General features: G+C 46.3%; 2 protein-coding genes across 2 annotated transcripts in view; one reads left to right on the top strand and one right to left on the bottom strand.

Moving 5' to 3' along the window:
* Taf11 (TATA-box binding protein associated factor 11) overlaps nt 1-6,945 on the top strand; it is an 8,498-nt gene extending 1,553 nt beyond the window's left edge. Inside the window, exons 3-6 of the mRNA XM_010605322.3 lie at nt 3,356-3,504; nt 5,048-5,135; nt 5,218-5,314; nt 6,085-6,945. Of these exons, the coding sequence (XP_010603624.1) occupies nt 3,356-3,504; nt 5,048-5,135; nt 5,218-5,314; nt 6,085-6,215 (465 nt within the window). The 3' untranslated portion in view covers nt 6,216-6,945. The remainder of the gene's footprint in view (nt 1-3,355; nt 3,505-5,047; nt 5,136-5,217; nt 5,315-6,084) is intronic.
* Nucleotides 6,946-11,223: 4,278 nt separating this feature from the next.
* Nucleotides 11,224-19,656, bottom strand: part of Uhrf1bp1 (UHRF1 binding protein 1) — a 38,192-nt gene continuing 29,759 nt past the window's right edge. Inside the window, exons 16-22 of the mRNA XM_019204706.1 lie at nt 17,314-17,510; nt 14,703-14,857; nt 14,467-14,617; nt 13,188-13,450; nt 12,745-12,853; nt 12,512-12,618; nt 11,224-12,143 (exon numbers count right to left, since the gene is read on the bottom strand). Of these exons, the coding sequence (XP_019060251.1) occupies nt 12,018-12,143; nt 12,512-12,618; nt 12,745-12,853; nt 13,188-13,450; nt 14,467-14,617; nt 14,703-14,857; nt 17,314-17,510 (1,108 nt within the window). The 3' untranslated portion in view covers nt 11,224-12,017. The remainder of the gene's footprint in view (nt 12,144-12,511; nt 12,619-12,744; nt 12,854-13,187; nt 13,451-14,466; nt 14,618-14,702; nt 14,858-17,313; nt 17,511-19,656) is intronic.

Raw genomic sequence — 19,656 nt, 5'->3', positions numbered from 1 at the left:
TTTTTTTAGTTTTTGTACCGGGGATCAAACTCAGGACCTTGCGCTTGCCAGGCCGGTGTGGCGCCACTGAGCGGCAATTCTGGCCCTGTTTTGATTTGCTTTTTGAGACAGGGTCTCACTCTGTAATTCAGACTGGTCTGGTCTTGAACTCACTGTGTAGCCCAGGCTGGCCTCGAAATCAGGCGACCCTCCTGTCTCATCCTCCTGAACTCTGGGATTACAGGTGTACACCACCACACCCAGCAAGGAAATTTAAATATCCTCCTGTTTTTTCTGGTGAAGGACTTGGGATTCAATATCACATGGAGACTTTATGTGAAAACTAAAACCCAAAATTCCTAGCAGCCTTTTCACCTCAGTAGTTTCTCTTAGATGTTGCTTAAGCGCAGCTTTATTATTGTTTTATTTTGGTACCAAGGATCGAACTCGGGTCCTTGCGTTTGCAAGGCAGGTGGTGGCGCCACTGAGCTAAATCCCCACCTGCACAGCATTTAGTTTTAAAAGTGGTAGAGTCAATCAGATCTGATAAAGGGAAATTTCTGAAGGAATCACTGGTTAAATCATGTTTTTACTCTCTTGGAATGTTTAACTGCTATCAGTGATCTGAGTGCTAATGTTCAAGGATCTCTGTAGCTTCAAAACCACAAACCCATTAATTGTGCTACCACAAGCACTCAGCAGCGTTGCCTAGCTGAGCGTCAGTCAGGACCAAAATCTCTGTGTTCCCTGGGTTCCAGTTCCAGAGGTAAGAGTTTCAGAGTCTTGGAGCTAGAAAGGACCTAAGAGATCATTCTTAGACTGAACATTGGATTAGATGGAAATGGCCTTTCAAAGCATAAGGTTGCATCAAAATATACGAAGAACTTTTAGAAAAAGAGGAAAAGAATAGGGCAAAACTTAAGAAAGAAACCTTAAACTGGGCATGGTGTCTCATGCCTATAATCCCATTTGGAGGCTGAGGCAGGAGGATCACCACAAGTCCCAAGCCAACCTGGACTACACAGCAAGACCTTGTCTCAAAAAACTTAAAAGGGCCAAGGATTTAGCTCAGTGGTTCTGGCATCTGCCTCACAAGCACAAGGGCTTGAGTTTAATCCCTGGTACCAAAAAAATAAATAAAAACTTAAAAGGGCTAAGGATTTAGTTCAGTGGTGCTGCCGCCTGCCTCGAAAGCTCAAAGGACCCAAGTTCAATCCCCAGTACCAAAAAAAAAAAGAAAAAGAAAAAATTTTTGAGTAATTAGCTGGGTTGACTAAGAGCACTCCCTACATACAGAAACTTGCACCCAAAAGAAGGTGTAACTGTGATGCTTCTGAAGCCCTGTTAAAAGCTGTTTTCCAGAACAGAAAACATATATGCTTAAAAGTAGAAATTGTGCAGGTCACATTCTATTAGGACAATGTAATAAGCTTGATATTAACAACAAAAGGCTCCCCTCCCCCAAAAATGAAAATACTACCAGAAGTGGTTAAACTGCTGTTAAACTGTTTCTATTTCTAACCCTTATATTAAAGATATTAACATTACATCAAATTGTAGGGGATTTAATCAAAGTCTTATCAAAAATTCATAGCCTGTGGGGGTGGGGATTTAGCTCAATGGTTCCATTGCCTGCGTCAAAAGGGCAAGGTCCTGAGTTCAATCCCAAGTACCAAAAAAAATTTTTTTCATAGCCTTACAGAATTTTGAAAATTAGGACCCAACTCAGAAAACTGGAAAGATAAACCACAAGAGTGTAGAACAAGGGATTAATAAGGATTAAAGTAGACACATTACTAATGAATTTACACTCTAAAAATGGACTGAAAACAGGGACTGAGGATGTGACACAGTGGTAGGGCACAGGGCAAGGCCTTCACACCAACAAAAAGAAAATTTAATATTCAAGCTTAAGCCAAATAGTTGTGAAAGTCTAAGAAAAATGGATGCTCTTTTAGGGAAATGTAAATCACCAAATTGAAGCACAAAGAATTTGGGAAACTAGTGCAAATCAGCTAGAAAAAACTGAAAAAGCTGTCAAAGATAAACTATTCACCCCATCTACTTCCCATATTCTTGTGAATTTAAATTTGAGTTGCTCTAAGGCAGACATTTATATCTCATTAATGAGCTCTGTTGTCTAAGATTCCATATGAAGTCAGGACAAAGTTTGGATGTGATTTCTGCTCTTGTTAAACAATTTATTAAACTGTTATGGAGCCAGGCATGGTGGCACATGTCTATAAAGCCAGCACTTGGGAGGCTGAGGCAGAAGGATCACTGCGAGTTCCAGGCCAGCCTGAGCTACATAGTGAAACCCTGTTTCAAAAAAAAAAAAAAAAAAAAAAAGTTTTTTATAAAGAAATAGTAGTAGACACATCTATCTTCAAGAAGTTTTCAGTTAATAGGAAATATATATTTTTATAATACAGTAGTTTTTTGGGGGGAGGGGGACCAGGGATCAAACTCCTGTCCTGGTGCCTATGAGGCAGGCAGTGGCACCACTGAGCTAAATCCCAGCCCTCGTAATACAGTAGTATTGAAGAATAGGAAGAAAACACTACACACAGGGGAAGCTCACTTGAAAGTTCTAAATTGAAAGAAGTAATTGTTTTAGTTTTGTGTTTTGTTGTTTTGCAATTCTGGGTATCATACCCAGGGCCTCACACATTTTAGGTCAGCACTGTACCACTGAGGGGCATCCTCTCCTTTTAATATTCTTTCCAAATGGAATCATCAGCAGGAAAGAGATCCATAGGTCTAGAGACAATGCTGGCTGGTTTGAGAGAACTTTGCTGACATCCCCTCTAAAGAATGAGGTTAGCCAGGTGTGGTGGCCACCTGTAATCCCAGCACACTGGAAGTGGCTCAGACAGGAATATCACTGCAAGTTCAAGGCCAGCCTTGGCCACAAAGCAAGACCCTCTTCTTTTTGTACCTGGGGTCAAGCTGCGGACCTTGTGCTTCTGAGGCAGGTGTGGTACCACTGAGCTAAATCCCTGGCTCCCAGCAAGACCCTCTTAAAAAAAAAAAGAGAGAGAGAGAGAGAGGTTAATAAAGCAGGCCCAGGGGGAGAAAGGAGAGTGGTTGTTTTGATTCTTGGCATTTTGTTGTTTTGTAAACAGATTCTGCAACTCTGATCATAGCTAAATTGGAAAAATGGATTATTTAGCTAGTTTTCTTTCACAGGTGGACTATAATCTTTCCTTAGGAGATATCCTGTATCTTACACTTGATGGCACAGTCAGTGCCTAGAACCAAAACACTATGCCAAGAAACGGATTTGTTGTGTTGTGATGAGAATGATTTCTTTTTACCTTGCCCACACCTGAAAGTACGCCAAATTATGTAACAAGCTTATTTTAATTTTTCCCAGCTCAAGAGTCAAGATGTCTCAGACTTAACAGCAGGTGAAAGGGAAGACTCATCATTACTCACTCCTGCAGCCAAAAAACTGAAAATAGATACCAAAGAAAAGAAAGAGAAAAAGCAGAAAGTGGATGAAGATGAGATTCAGAAGATGCAGTAAGTCAGTTTCCCTATGTGAAGGCTCTAACTTGACACACAAATTTGATATTTTTCTCAGCCTTTACACTTTTTTTTTCTTTTTGAAACCCAAAAGAGATCTTTTGCTGGATATAGTATTTGTGCATATACCTTTTCAGCTTTTTTGAAATTTGACGTGTAATGTCAAATTGCATATTTCCATGTCAGTAGATATGCTGATAAGTCCTTTTTAATGGTACACCTTAACCAATCCCTGTAGCTACTCTGGTTAACTTTTTTTTTTTTTGAGACAGAGTATCACTATATAGTTGAGACTGACCTGGAACTCACTGTGTAGCTCAGGCTGGTCTGGAACTCACAGCGATCCTCCTGCCTCAGCCTCCTGAGTGCTGAGATTACAGGCATGTGCCACCATATCTGGATTTTTTTTTTCTTTTGACAACACTGTGTTGTATATGAGCATATCTTTGTATACTTGCCTATTACACTGTTAAGATAAACTCCTAAAAGTATAATTGATAGTTTAGACAGTATAAAAAAGCCAAGCATGAGGCCAGAGACTTAGCCCAGTGGTTCTGCCACCTACATCGCAAGCGCAAGGTCCTGAGTTCGATCCCTGGTACGCAAAAAAAAAAAAAAAAAGGCCAGGCTGGTGGTGCACACCTGTAATCCCAGCACTCTGGGAGACTGAGACAGGAGGATTACATGTCTGAGCACAGCCTGTGCAATTTAGTGACTTAGCAAAAAGTACAAAAAGTTTTTGTACTTATGTCCAAATATTTGAAAAATGTGTTTTGTTTTGCTGGGTTTTAGTCTTGGTTGTTTTTTTGTTTTTTGTTTTTTGTTTTTTTTTTTTTTGGTTATACTGGGCATTGAACCTAGGGCCTTCACACTGACCCCAGCATGGTGTTGTTTTTTGACAATGTCTTGCTGAATTCCAAAGCTGGATTCTAACCTGCCATCCTCCTGCCTCGGCCTCCCAGACTGCTGGGATTACAGGTGTGCATCACATACCAGCTCAGATTAACCTTTTAATTTCCTAAATTAATATTTAAGTTTTTTTTTCTATTTATTGGCCATTGATATTTTTACAAATACCCTGCTCATGTCCTATGTTCATTTCCTACAGTTGATTTTTGCCATCTTTTTATTTATTCAAAGGAATTAATTATATATTACAAGTATTATTTTATGTTTATTTTACAAATATTCCCCCCTGATCTGTTAATGTTGAAAACTACTGCTTTGGATATAAATTTATATATTGTTTTTATCATTGATGTGAAATGCAGTAAGGTAGCTAGGGGGAGGAGCCTAATGCTGAAGCCACAGTCTACAGTGTGACACTGTGGCCAACTGTTTAGCTTTTGTGCTTAATGAAAAAAGGAATTGTGCTTTCTCAAGTTCCTTAGCAGCAGCAGTGGCACCTCCATCCCTCAGAGGCACTATACCCGATGCCACTGACTCCCTGAGATTCCATTTTGTAATTCTCTGAGACATGTATCGACCTGGTGTCTTCAGCTTTCATTCTTACTAGCTAACTGCCTGAATCCTTGTCTAGAATCCTGGTTTCCTCTTTTTCGGAGGAGCAGCTGAACCGCTATGAGATGTATCGCCGGTCAGCTTTCCCTAAGGCAGCCATTAAAAGGGTAAGGATGAGCTACCTTACTTCGCTGACCTATGTCACAGCTAGTACAGGCTGCTGTCATCACCACGTCTCTGTCTCTTCAGCTGATCCAGTCCATCACCGGAACCTCTGTGTCACAGAATGTCGTCATTGCCATGTCTGGTATTTCCAAGGTTTTCGTCGGAGAGGTGGTAGAAGAAGGTGAGTAATGTTGGTTCCTGTGATGGTCTTATTTTCATGACTATCTATGCAAGGAACTTACTAAAGTGCCTGGCCTGTGGGAGTTTCCATTTGCACTAGGGGAGCCTTGTATCAGGAGAGCATTGGCTACTATTTCTTAACAGTTTCAGTACTGATTGACAAGGAACTATCTGGGAAATCCCTCCCCTGTACCTCTGCTTAGTCCAGGGTACAGGAAGCAGATCTTGTGTTTCTCACTGCCAGACTTTGCCTGTTTCTGCTGACAAAGATACAAGAAAAGCCATCACCAGGGGTAACCTAGTGCAGTGTGGTGTATGATAGTTTGTCCCTGATATTGTCACCCCTGGGAACTGCCCCTCGGTCTGTTGACAGAAAGCCTGGCTGCTTCCCGTCCTAGCCTCTTCCTGATTTGCTTAAGCAGGAGATGTTTTACTATTACCTATGATGAAGCCCAAAATGGCATATTACTAATTTGATACATTTTACAGCACTGTCTTAAGAAGGAAAATGTTGCTGGGCATGGTGGCGCATACCTGTAATCCCAGCACTCGGGAGGCTGAGGCAGGAGGATCGCTTTGAGTTCGAGACTAGCCGGGGCTACACAGTGAGTTCCAGGTCAGTCTCAACTACATAGTGAGACCGTCTCAAAAAAAAAAAAAAAAAAAAAAAAAAAAAAGCAACTTTAAGAAGAGTGAATAAGAATTACAAGATGCAAAAGGGTTATGTGCTTAGTAAGCCCTTACATGACTTTTTCCTTTCCCTCTACATAGCACTGGACGTGTGTGAGAAATGGGGAGAGACGCCACCGCTGCAACCCAAACACATGAGGGAGGCTGTTCGGAGGCTAAAGTCAAAGGGGCAGATCCCCAACTCGAAGCACAAAAAAATCACCTTCTTCTAGAGCAAAGCCCTGAAAGGCCTGTGACCGACAGAAAGAATTCTGGTCCCCGGCTCCCTGTTCTGAGACTTTCTGCGCCAGTGCTTTGGTGTTGCAGGCCTCCAAGGATTCCATGATGGTTTTAATGCCACACCCAGAAGGCATGCAGCCTGTTTCACTCTTGCCCTGACTATATTTTGGGACCTTGTGGGCCATTCTGAGATACTCAGCTCTGTCTGGCTAGCTGAAGGAAGAGAGGGCAAGGACCTTCAGCAGCTTCTGGGCAGGGAACTGCTTCAGACAGACGGTCTTTCCAGGAGAACCTGCACACTGAAGCCTAAAGCACCAAGATTTGGATTGTTTCCTGCATCTGGTTTTAAGTAGATGAAACCACCAGAAACTTCTGACTTGTGGTACTCCATCATAAAGGATGCAGTGAGAACAGCAGTACGGGAACAACTTGTGCTTGCTAACATTTAAGATTCTTGTGTGGATTTTAGTGACTAATCATCAGACTTTTCCAACTTGTAATTGTTTTGTGTGTAGCTGGTTGGAATGGGGAGAATGCCATCATTCTTTTTTGGTGTCCAAATAAAACTAGCTTTGGCTTTTTTATAAAAATTTGTGAGCCCTTCCCATTTTTTACTAGAATCATCAAAATTTTAACTCACGAAAGACACCGGAAACATTTTAAAACCACTCTGTATTTCCAACTCCTTTAAATAAAGATATACCACACCGAGCGTAGTGGCACATGCCTGTAATCCCAGCACTTGGGAGGCTGAGGCAGGAGGATTGCTGTGAGTTCAAGACCAGCCTGGGCTACACAGTGAGTTCCAGGGCAGTCTCAACTACATAGTGAGACCCTGTCTCAAAGAACAAAAAAATAAAATAAAATAAAAAATAAGCAGATAAACCACAACCAATGCTGTTTAATAAATTTAATCTGTTTTTCAGATGGTTCACAGAACCAGTACACTCAGGGCTGGATTAGATATTGCAACAGTGAAATTTCCCAGTACTGTCCAGGGTTCCAGTTCATCACGTTCTCAGTGTTGTCCTCACACAGAGAGGAATGGAGTTACCTTGTACTGACAGTGGTTAGCAGTAATAAGGCTACTATATGCAATCGCACTCCCCCAGAAACCTGCTGTGCAGTGTCCCAGACGAGGGTTCTGAGGCTGTTCTCTTTCAAAGGTTTCCTTGAGCAGGTCAAGTAAATCTCCAAATCTGTTTAGCACCCTGAGTAGGGGGAACGTCTTAAGACTTATAAAGCTGGACAGACCTGACTTTTAGTATCTTACATTAAAACTCAAGGCTGTAAGTACTTAGCCAAAGGAAAAGACATTTCAGTGGGTCATTCCACAAAGAAATGCTAGAAGACAGCTAAATCTTGACCAGAAACTAATACACTGACAAAGAGATACTTTCTCAGCTCTAACAGGAATTTTAAACAGTTGTAGAAACTACACCTATTGCAAGTGAAGATACTAGATAACACTGAAAATAACAGGAGGGAGATCTGGCCACTTAGCGAGGCCTTACTGTTAAAGGTTATGCAAGACCGCTTCCCCCTTGTGCCATGGGGAACACAGCGACCATCCACACCTACCCAGAGATGAGTGGATGTTCCCGCCGTGCAAGTACCACACCAGGTTCTCTGTACCACAGGACACTGACAAGTTACGAGGCCAATAGCCTTCTCCGTTCTCAGTCACATGTCACTGGACCAGTGTGTGTAATACAGCTCGCTCGTTTTCAGTTTTGTGACTGTGATTTTGACTGTTAACGAGTTTAGAGGTTTCGGTGAATATTAAAGTGGAGCAGGTGGGACAATGGAATGGAAAGTCCCATAGGGCAGTCGGTGCGCGCACCCGCAGGACCTTCTCTCCACCACCCTCTGTCTCCCCCAAGAGGGAAACGGATGTAAATGGGCCAGATGGAAGCACCGAAGTGGGGTTTGTCAGGGGTGTTCAGCCCCTTGTTCCTTCCATACATAGGAACCATTTTTTCAGAATCATCCAGGAGCCAGCATAAAGGCTGAGGCCATGGCAAAAGGAGGGCCAGGCGAAAAGGTAAAAAGCAGCCTCGTGCGACTAGAACCCCCCGTCTTGCAGAAACGAGGTTAATTACTCCAGTGAGTTGAAAAGAACTGGGCGCTAGTCCATCCATGCCGAAGCATACCCCCAGCACACCCATGTGAACAGGAAACGTAAACAATCAGAGAATACACAGTTAGTTGTAAATGATGTGTCGTGTGCAGTGGCTGGAGTCAGGGGCAGAGGTGCTACCACTCCAGGCGCCGTTGGAGGTATGGTTATCTCTTGTGCAGTCTTGGCATCGCCTTCCTTTACCTTTATCCTGAAGACTCCTACCAGTTCACATCTCTTTTTTTGAACTGGGGATCGAATTCAGGACCTTGCGTTTGGAAGGCAGGTGGCTGAACCACTGAACTACATCCCCCGCCCATCTATTCATTATTAAAAAGTCTCGTCCCCGGGGATAGGAGTATGACAATATACAGGATGATTTTCACGAAAACCTTGCGGAATAATGAACCCTACATCCTACATTTTCTGATAGAGGATTTTAAGACACAAGAGCCAAAGCTGTGACATAAGGAAATTCCAAGGCTCCATTGGACACATGGCCAAGAACTCAACTCTCTCAGCCTAGAGCCCTGAGAGTGTGGCATTACAGTGGATCCTTCTACAGTACAGGGTCGGCCTTGGTACCTGCTGGTGTGTTTCTACCGTAGGCTTACGGTAAAGGTGAGACAAGCAAGGCTACTAGACATTTTCTTTGCCTGGAAAAATGCCAGAGGGATATGGTAAGTGAAGAAGGGAGGGAAGGGAAGAGAATCCAAATGTGATTTGTAGACAATTCAGTCTGAGATTAAACAATTCTACTTCCTGGCTCCTACATGGCTCTCCTCCACGCCCTCCCAAGAACATCAGCCATGTCCTACTTGAGAGGACTAGTGATCCTGATGTTGAACCCAGTTCAACATTCAGCCTGTGAAAGAAGCACTAAGGGCTACAGTCTGTGGAGGGACCAGTCACTCTGTTGCAGGCCACCAAGGATCCCCAGGCTGCAATTCCTTTTGGGAGGCCATCAGACAGGGGTTCCTCTTAAACCTTCTGCAGTCATGGACTGGTGAGGCTGACACCACTACTTGCACCAAAAGCTCTTTAGTTTCCAATCTGTTACAAGTGCTTTCTTTACCCAAGGTAGACAGGTAGAGCCCTAAAGCTAGCAGTATTTCAGGACCGACTCTTTGTTTTTTGTGGTTTTTCTTTTTTTTTTTTGGTACTGGGGATCAAACTCGTGACCTCGAGCTTGTAAAGCAGGCGGCAGCACCACTGAGTTACATCCCCAGCCCTTCCTTGCCCTTGACTAGACACAGGATTTAATACTCCCCACAGCTGTCATCTTTGAAGATGACTGAAGTTTGCATGTGAAAGACGTGCCCATGTCTGGAAGCACCTCCACTGCCTCCACTGCCTCTGCTGTTCTCTGGACACTTCCTCCCTTCTGCGTATAGTTGATAAATGAGGTCACTAGAAACGCACGGACAATTTGAGTTAAATGTACCTGTGGCCAGGCACAGTGGTGCATACTTGTAATCCCAGCTACCTGGGAGGCTGAGGGAGGAGGACCCAAGTTCGAGGTCAGCCTGGGAAACCTAGCAATACCCAGTCTCAAAAAATAAAAGAAAGGCTAGGGATGTGGCTCAGTGCAAAAGCCCTGGGTTCAATCCCTAATACCACAAGACAAACAAAGAACAAAAATCTGAAAGGCCTGGGGGTACAGCTCAATGGCAGAGCACTTGCTTGGCACGCACAAGGCTCTGGGTTTAATCCCCAGTACCACAAAACAAACATCTTAAAAGGCTGAGGGTACAGCTCTACGGTAAAGCACTTGCCTAGCATGTTCAAGGCCCTGGGTTCCATCCCCAGCACAGCAAAGTCTTCACCCGTGCTGGAGCACACGGTGCTGCCCACAGTACCCTTCCCAGCGATGCAGAGAGGGCAGCTCGGCCTGGGCCCTCTGCCCTCCCAGGGGCAGCATAGTTTCTTTCCTGAGTGCTAATAACAAATCTCACTGCCATGTCGGCTGACCGTTCTTCCACAAATACATTGCTGTACACACAGCGATACTGAGCGCCTACCATTTTTCTGAATATTCACGGCCTCGCTTGTGACCTTTTCTGTGGCTTCGTGTTTTTTTTAAATCTCTTCTCATCTACCTTCCATTGCCTAGAAGTAGAAACAGTTTATTTCACTGTAAAAGTTGACATTCAGGTCACCAGTAAAAACCCTACAGAAGGTTGAACTGAGTATCAAACCTTAAGAAATGTCCTCTGTTAACGGTTTTTCCAGAAAGAGGTTCCTATATTCCTAAGTCTCTAATTTGTTTCCCAAGAAGGACAAATTCCCACAGTAACTGCTGTTTTAAAATTTGCCTTAGTGAAGAAACCTGAGAAGAGTCCTTTAAGAGTCTGAATGAATTCTTGTTCCTTCAAGAATGCAAGTTTCTTTTAAAAAATGAGACTATACAGTTCAAGCATGATTCCCCATGAAAGAACCCATTTTACCTGTCCTTCAGGAGGTCGTGTATGATGAAACGACTTCTGGGACATCACCGACTCACTGCCCGCCATCTTACAAGTCAAGGTGAGCTGGCTGAGGAAGTCCTGTCCGACCAGCACAGCCCCAAGTGCACCACAAAGCAGCACGGACCAAGGCAGAGTTTTGGAGAATTAAGAAAGAAATGGGAGAAAAAGCACTTTTATGGGGCACGGGGGGCAAACCTAGATGGGTTGAAGGGGTTTTGTTTTGCCTTTGCTTTTTTCTTAAGTTAAAATTACATCATTTTAAAAAGCCACAGTATTAGTGGGGAGTGAGAGGCAACCAGTGAAGACTGAGACATTCAAGTGCAGGAACTCGTGTTCTGCTGCCAAGCCGCCGGGCACTGAGATGAGCACTGGCAGGAAGTCCCAGGCGGGGAGAGCGGAGGAGCAGGGACCCCAGGGAGGCCGAGGGAGCAACCTACCTCTCGGGCACAGCTATGGCAGGGGGGTTCAGAACCAAGGTCCCTGAAACCAGTCCCCTACCACATCATGCCTGCAACCTAGCTCAGAGCAAGTATTTCTTCTTTATTCTAATTCCGAATCAGTTATGTCCTAGAGAGGAAAGATGGCATGGCTGATTCGAAACCGCTGTTTACTTCCTGTCGCGGCATCACCATGATGAGATTCCAACCGAAAGGAGGCTTGACCCTGAGCAAGTGGATGGCAGCATCGGGAAGACGACACGAGCCTGGCTCCCGTCCTGAAGCAGGCAGAGGCCCCGTTACGTGTGCCTCTCAAGACCCCGCCCTTGCTAGGCGACCTCCTGTTCTAATCCATTAGCAAGGCTGGCCTGGCCCAGCCCAAGACCTCCCTGGGTCTGCTTCAGGAAGCCGCGACATGGAATCTTTGGTGGCTCTGTGGGTGGCTGCGGAGGTGAGGACTGTGACTTGTTCACACAGGCCGTGAAGGAAGCAAATATCTCTGCCACGAAACCAGGAGAAGTGGCCTTTGGAGCGGAGGAGATTCCACCAAGGGCTGTGTAAGGCCTGACGTGCTGCCTGAGCCACGCAAGAGCTGCCGCCCTTTCCTGGGGTGCGGCCATGCTCTGCCTTGTCCTCCACCTGAGTCAGAACAGCCAGCAGAAAGCGCACCCCGTTCCTCAGGCCTCCTCAGCAGACAGCGCCTCCCGTCCTGGCTGGTGCTGAGGCTGGTGACCTCTCTTCTCCTGGGCACAGACAGCTGAGCCACTGCTATCAGAGCTCAAAGAGGGGGTTATATTTCCTAATCTCCTGTAGAAGTTTTTCTTTTTCCTGCTTGGCATTGGCCAATGCTTGCTTCGTTTCTGTAAGTTCTTTTAGGAGGGCAGGCAGTTCTTGCACCTGAGGAACAAGGAGTTTACAGTTAATGAACATGGCAATGCCATCTTACAATGACGGCCAGCAGGAGAATGAGTAGAAGAATTCAAGCAGAAAAGTGCACAGGTTAGGTCAACGATCAGACGACTGGATCTCTCCCACGAGCCTAACTCCCTCAGCTGATCGGTCACCGGGACAGCACAGGGCAGCACCCACCACCTCAGCTCCGGCTCACACCTTAAGCTCATCCAGAAGCTGCCGCCAGAGGACAAGAGCCCACACCACCGAGGTGCACACAACACAAGCGACCCTTTCAGCCCTCTGGCTGTTACCCGCGTCCATAGTCACAGCCCCTAGGTTTATGGGATGTCACAATGCAGCTCAGTCCTCACCTGCTCTCCAGAAACCTCTCCGGCAGGTGCCAGAAACACCTGTCCTTTAGGGGGCTGCCTCTTCTCACTTCTAGGCACTCCCACGGACGGTCTGTCTTGAGCAGCAGCTGGAGGAAAAGAGCAAAGCGCCGAGTGACAAACTGCTGCCTACAGCCACACAGCTCCCAGATGTCACCTACTCGCTCACAGGAGGAAAAAGGCAAAGAGGCCGAGGGCCGCCAAGGCCAACTCACCGCTGATGTGGAAGACGCCATCATCACTGCGCTTCAGCACAACGTGTTCCATGGCCAGAGTGACGGGGACAGGGCCTGGGGACGTTGGGTAGATGGGCGGGATGTCATCCTGCAGGAAACAGGAAAACCGTGTCAAGCCCCCGGCCGGCTCAGGGCCCTCTAGGTGACGACCAGGCTTCTACCATCCAGCTGGAAGCAGTTTATGCCATTGGTTCCCACACAATCTTGCATTCTAGAGATGGCAAAACTGAAGACCAGGAAATGCAGGCCCAGGACAGGGTTAGAGACATGGTCTTGCTCCTACACACACTTTGTATGGCCCTGCCACACGGGTGGGATGCTAACGTGCACGTCCTCACTTCCTCCTCGCTGCGCTGCACACTGGCGAGGGAGGAACTCCTTACTCGACAAAGTCCAGGGCAAAAACCGTAGATGCCGCTCACCTTTAGGGTGACACTGGAGTTCAGGAGCTCGATCTGCATGGGGACAACTACTGGGACTTCCTCATCCTCCAAGAAGGGGCCCAGGCCATTGAGCACCGAAGTGAGCAGCTCAAGGTCACAGCCACGAAGCATGAAATGCAGGAAACCATTCTGTGTGGCCAGAGGAGAATGAACAGCCGCGCCAGGCCCCACCTCAAAGCGAAGGCCCACGGCTGGCTGCATGTGGTCAGTCTGCACACTTGAGGGTTTTTGCAGGCTCGCACCTTTAAGAAGAAAGACAAGTAGTTAATGCAGGAAAAATTCTAAGCACTAATCATGGCTTCAATATTCCTAACAAACCTCTGCCAAACGCACTACACCATTCCCGTATTACAGATAAACAGTCACCAAGAATCACTTGCCCAAAGTCATACAGTCAGGAAGACCTTAAACCCAGGTGGTCTGACTGCGAAGTCTGTGAGCTCAGCTACTCTGCTATCGTGCCTCGCAGGGTGGAGAGGGGGACAAGCCACCAAAAGCTGGCTTGCTATGAATTTAGGCACTGGACTAACGGCCAGAGGAAAGCTCTTGAAGCACAGCACCCTCAACTCCACTAAATGTGAACGTCTCTCCCTTTCCTTAAGTCATGGTCTTCTCACTTCTCAGCGATGAAACCAAGCAGGATCTACGCTTCTCTCCCCGAAAGTCCACAAAGAACAACCTCAGGTTTAGCCAAGGACATGGAACGACTTGCATATCTAAGGAGCTGCAGATGGGTACATCATTTTGGGGAACGTTTGGCATTATCTAGTAGAGCCAAAGCTGTACCTACCCTAGTGAACTAGAAACATACCCTCAGGAGTATCACCCTGGAGAAACCCTTGGACCAGGAGACATGCACAAGGCTGTTCACAGCAACCCAAGGTGAAATAGCAAAAACACTGCCAACAATCCAATGTCTTTTCAGAATAGACTGAGGAAGTAGTTAGGGTACCAGCTACAGGGATGTTTGGGGTGTGATGGAAACAGTCTAAAACTGGGTTGTGCTGATCTTAGGTGATGAGAAGCTCACAGCGCACCCAGGCAGTGAAGATGTGGATGAGCCAGGTGAACACACAGCCCTGGGAGGCTCCTTGCAAGAAAGAGGTTTCACGAGAGTTCTTTCTCCTCTTACTGGCTGCTGCAGAAAAGGCCCAGGGGCTTGGCACTAGAGCAGCTGCCCACAGAGCACAGATGCCAGTGACTCTCTGGGCGCGCTAGGTAAATCCTGCCAGTACTCGGGAGCGGCCGCCATCCTTACCAGGGCACTGTCCATGCAGGAACTTCCAGAGCCCCACGGTGCCCAGCTGCTGCAGGGCCAGTTCCTCCGCTTGCAAGGCTACCGTCAGGTCCTCACCACGTACCTCAATCCCAAAAGTCACCTCGTCCACCTTCAGGACCAGAACTGACACCTGTCGGAGGGGATCTCTCAGCCCAGAGTCCCAGGCTTCCAGCCCACAGCCCGCCCTCCTCGGGGAGCAAAGCACAGCAGCTGACCGAGTGCAGGACGAGGTCCTCCCTGCTGGGCGAAGCTGAACTGGTGGCCTCTGGGGACACACGGCCACAGTTATCTGCAACAGGGGTCCCCTGAACACCAGCATCATCCAAGACAGTTGGAAGAGAACCTAGTGGAACCGATTCTAGACCAGATTCTACATGAGACAAATAAGAAAAGATGTCAAGTCAAAAAAGTTTGTTTAGCCGGGCGTGGTGGCACACACCTGTAATCCCAGCACTCGGGAGGCTGAGGCATGAGGATCACTGTGAGTTCGAGACCAGCCTGGGCTACAGAGTGAGTTCCAGGGCAGGCTCAACTACACAGTGAGACCCTGTCTCAAAAAAAAAAAAAAAAAAAGTTTGTTTATCCACCGCCTACCTGGCAAACACAAGGTCCCAAATTCAATCCCCAGTACCAAAAAATTAAACCCAATGTCTAATAATATTAATTGTAAAAGCAAAACAGAATGTTTAGAGCATTTATGAAAATTGCAAATTTGAAATCAACTAGATACTTGATAAACTTAAGAAATTATTGTTAATTTGTAAAAGATAATGGTATTGTGCCACATTTAATAAAATCTATACATGGACACAACCTAAACTTCCACTGACAGATGAATAAAATATGATACACCCATTCAACAGAATAATATTTAGCTTTTACTTTGCTGTTTTGGTTTTGTTCTGTTTTGAAACAAGGTCTTGCTATATATAGTTCAGACTGGCCTTGAACTCACACGTAGCTCAGGCCAGCCAGTGATCCTCCTGCCTCAGCCTCCCAGCTGCAATGAGGCTAGAATTACAGGCATGCACCACCATATTCAACAATATTTAGCTCTTAAAAGGAATGAAATCCTGACACATGCTACAACAAAGAGAATGCCGAGGATGTTACATTAAGTAGATTGCACTGGTTACAAAAGGACAGAATCATATAACTCCACTAACATGAGTTACTTAAACATCAAATTTATGTTTTGTTTTTTGTTTTGGTACCAGGGATCGAACTCAGGACCTTGCACTTGCAAGGCAGGCAGCGGCACCACTGAGCTAAATCCCGGGCTCCAACATCAAATTTATGGACAAGTTTCAGTCTTCAAGTGTCCTGGAGTCCAACGAAGGTGCTGAGTGCAACACAAGTGTGTTTAACTCCACCGAACAGGACACCTGAAAATGGTTGAAAAAGCAGATTTTATTTTACCACAATCTTCAAAAAGTTTTTAATTCTATATTTTATCAATGCATAACTAAAACTATTTATGATAAAATGATGTTGGAGATTTGCTTTATTTAAAATAACAGGCTGGGCCCGGGGATTTAGCTCAGCAGTTCAGTGGCCTGCCTCGCAAGCACAAGGACCTGAGTTCGATCCCCGGTACCACACACACAAAAAAAAAAATAAATAAAGTAACAGGCTGAAGGGAAGTAGGATTGTGTATGAAACAAGAATGGCCATGAGCTCTTAATGCTGAAGGCTGGGGATGTGTTCATAATTTGACTCCGTCCATTTTACACGTTTAAATGTCTCCAAAGTTAAAAATAATAATAACAGGGCCGGGGATTTAGCTCAGCGGTTTGGTGGCCTGCCTCGCAAGCGCAAGGACCCGAGTTCAATCCCCGGTGCCACCAAAAAAATAATAATAATATTAATAACAACAATAACAACAAACAAGGTGCACACCACCTAGCTTAAGAAACAGTACATCCTCTCCCAAAGCACAGTCGGTGTCACCTCACGCTTGTCAGAGGGACATTATCACAGAGATGGAGAGACTAAGTGTTGTCAAGGACATGGGAAAGCAGGGCCCCGGACACTGCTAGGGGTGGAAATCAGCACACACCTGAGATCTGGGATCAGAAAGTGGCAAAGCTATCTGAATCCCCATGTTCATCAGAGCACTGTTGACAATAGCCAAGTTAGGAAATCAATCGACCTACGCAAGAGCAAGGTCCTAAGTTCAATCTCTGGTACAAAAAGACAAAAATTAAGGGTTGGGTGCTTGGCTCTGTGGTTCCACCTACTGCTCTGCAAGTGCAAGATCCTGAGTTCCATCCCAGTACTGAGAGAGACAGAGAGAGAGAGAGAGAGACAGGAGACACCCAGACAACACTCATACCACTGATATCAAATACAGCACAAAACCAATCCTACTGACATAAACTTGTGGCATAAGACTAATAATTTTTCCTTTGGTTTTAATCTCTTTCTGTGACAGAGGTCAAGTATTAACCAATAACCTAGAAAATGTGGAGAAAAAGCCAGAGCCACAGATCTACATTTTTTATCATTTTTGTTTTGGTAAGAAAATGTCTAGCTTAGTAGCACGATGATGCAGGCCTACAACCCTAATACTCTGGGAGGCTGAGGCAGGAGGATCACAAGTTCAAGCCCAGCCTGTGCAACTCATGAGATCCTATCTCCAAAAAAACATTTTTTTTAAAAAAGGGGCTGGGAGTGTAGTTCAGTATAAAGGCCCTGGGTTTAATCTCCAGTACTTAAACAAAACAAAACTGTATCATCACACCTCAGCCCCGCTTGATCTTGCTAGTTTGAGTAGCAGCAGCAGAGAGAAGCCTGTCTGACTTCTACAGCTTTGCTCCCACATACCAGCGTCCAAGAGCATCACAAGGCTATCGCTGCCGTCACTGTCCACTGAAATCCGGTCTTCGGGGCCACTGCTATCCAACACGACACCATCAAATGACTGCTGAGACACTGTCCTCTTCATGGAGAAAAACCGGAGTCGGGCAGCTCCTCCACTTATTGGGGTCGCCACCCCCTCCTCTGTCCTGGCCAAGGGCTCCCTGTTTTTAAACATAACAACGAAAAGCACCGATGCGACTGGAAAGGGATATTCGCTCCCGGCCCTGGCCCCCACCCTCCCCCTCGGAGCGGATATGAACGTAAACTTGGTGCCACCAGTTACCTGTTATCAAAGGGGAAGCTATTTTCAAGCTCTGGCCTTTCTGATTTCTTATCCCAGCATTTTCAGCTGCGTGCTGTGTCGATCGCTCAATCAACACCAAATGGCAAGGCTGCCTGGGGTCACTGAGGCACAAAAGTCACGGGTACTCCCCAACCCTGGTGCAGGGTCAGCCTGAGCCCACCTGCAGCCCCAGCACAAGTCCTGACCACAGAGCTCCTGTACGCAGGCACCAGGCGGACGGTGGGGCAGCGCTGAGGATAAGGCAGGCCCTGTCCTCCAAGAACTCATAACCTATTAGGACACAGGAGACCGATTCCTGTGAAACGTTACACGGGAGTGAGTCTCACACCCCATGAAATTGGGACAATGGCACAAGCCAGAGGCCAGGCAACAGGACAGAGGGATGAGAAGGGGCTCGAGAATGGCTGTGTAAGCCAGGCATGGGGCACACACCTGTAACCTCAGTACTCAGGAGGCTGAGGCAGGAGGATAACACGTTCTATCTAGGTCAGCCTAGGCTAAACAGTGAGACTTAGTTTCAAAATAAAGTAAAGGGGCTAGGATACAGTTCAACATTCTCTGAGTTCAGTCCCCAGGGCTTGAAAGAAAAGGAAAAAGGAATGGTTTCGTGAAAGAGATGGCACTTGAGTTCTTGAAGGTCTATGAAAGAGAGAAAAGACATTCAACAGGAAAAAACAGCATAAATAAAGGCACAAAGCCAGAAACAAAATGAGACTCCTGACTCACTCAGCCCAGATGTGGCACAGGCCCGGTCGGAAGAACAGCACTAAGAAGCTCAAACCGGGCTGGGGCAGGGCTCAGCGGTGGAGCCCTCGCCCAGTTCCATCCCAGCAGTGTCACACACAAATCCAACTAGACCCAGGGCTGGGGTTACAAGGAGAGAGCCTGAGGTCTGGGAGGAGGGAAATGACAAGACCACGCCTGTGTTTTAGGAAGTCTGGCCTGGACTTTTCCGTGCAGATGTCAATGATTTACTACAAAAGCCCCAGGTGGGAATAAAGAGCAAAGAGCGACTGACGAGAGCTTCCCCCGAGCCGGGGGTGTGGGGGGATCAGCACCCACAGAGACCTTTCTAAGTGCAAAGCCTCAGCCCACCTCACACCCACTGACAGAGAACCCCACGGATAGGCCTCTGCAACCCGTGTTTTGTTTTATTCAGCACTGGGGATTGCGGGTGGGCAAGGTCTTGCTAAATTGCCAGGCTGGCCTCAAACTCAATCCATTTGTCGCAGCTGGGATTACACGCGTGTGCCGCCCCACGCCCATGTTTTCACAAGCAACCTGAGGCAGGAAGGACGCTCAGAACATAACAAGTGAGCGGGAACGGCAAAGGGCTGGCCTGCCCAGGAGTCGGAGACCGCAGTTACCAAGGGAAGAAAGGCCAGTCTGGGGAGGGACAAGAGGGACCGCGCGGAGCTGTGACTAGCAGGCAGCTGCAGATGAGAACACAGGCAGCAGGAGAGGGAAAAACAGCTCAGCAAAGCTCAAAGTCTGACAGACACATCAAACACCTTAACAAATGTTGATGGCATCTGACTCCGGCACTTCACTTCTAGGGTTATATTCTACAGAAAGATTGTAGATACGTACGATGCGCACAGCGTAACATTCACAAAAGTAAGGCCATTTAACAACGACAATGGATGGGGAAATTATAATGCATCCATTTGCTACAGGACAAGAAGGCAATTAAAAATCGGCTATTTGAACATCTAACGATGGGAAAATAATCAAATGAATAAAACAGTGCGCAATAGTACAGGAGTGATATAATCCTACTGTTGTAACAACCATATCTCTGGGCATTATATACGTGAATACAAGTGTTCACACAGACACAGATTTACAGATATAAAAAAGAACAAGGGGAAAAGTTGGAAAAGAGGCCAAGGACGCAGTTCAGTGATTAAGAGCTCACCTAACACTCACAAGACCTGGGTTCAATTCCCAGCACTGCCAAAAGACAAAAGAGCTGTCATGCCAGCACTCCGAAAGCCGAGGAA

This window comes from Fukomys damarensis, unplaced genomic scaffold (genome assembly GCF_012274545.1).
Source record: "Fukomys damarensis isolate Sample0158 unplaced genomic scaffold, DMR_v1.0_HiC HiC_scaffold_20, whole genome shotgun sequence".
Classification (NCBI taxonomy): domain Eukaryota; kingdom Metazoa; phylum Chordata; class Mammalia; order Rodentia; family Bathyergidae; genus Fukomys; species Fukomys damarensis.
Note: the sequence above shows the minus strand (reverse complement) of the source record. Positions and strands in the feature narration are given on the sequence as shown.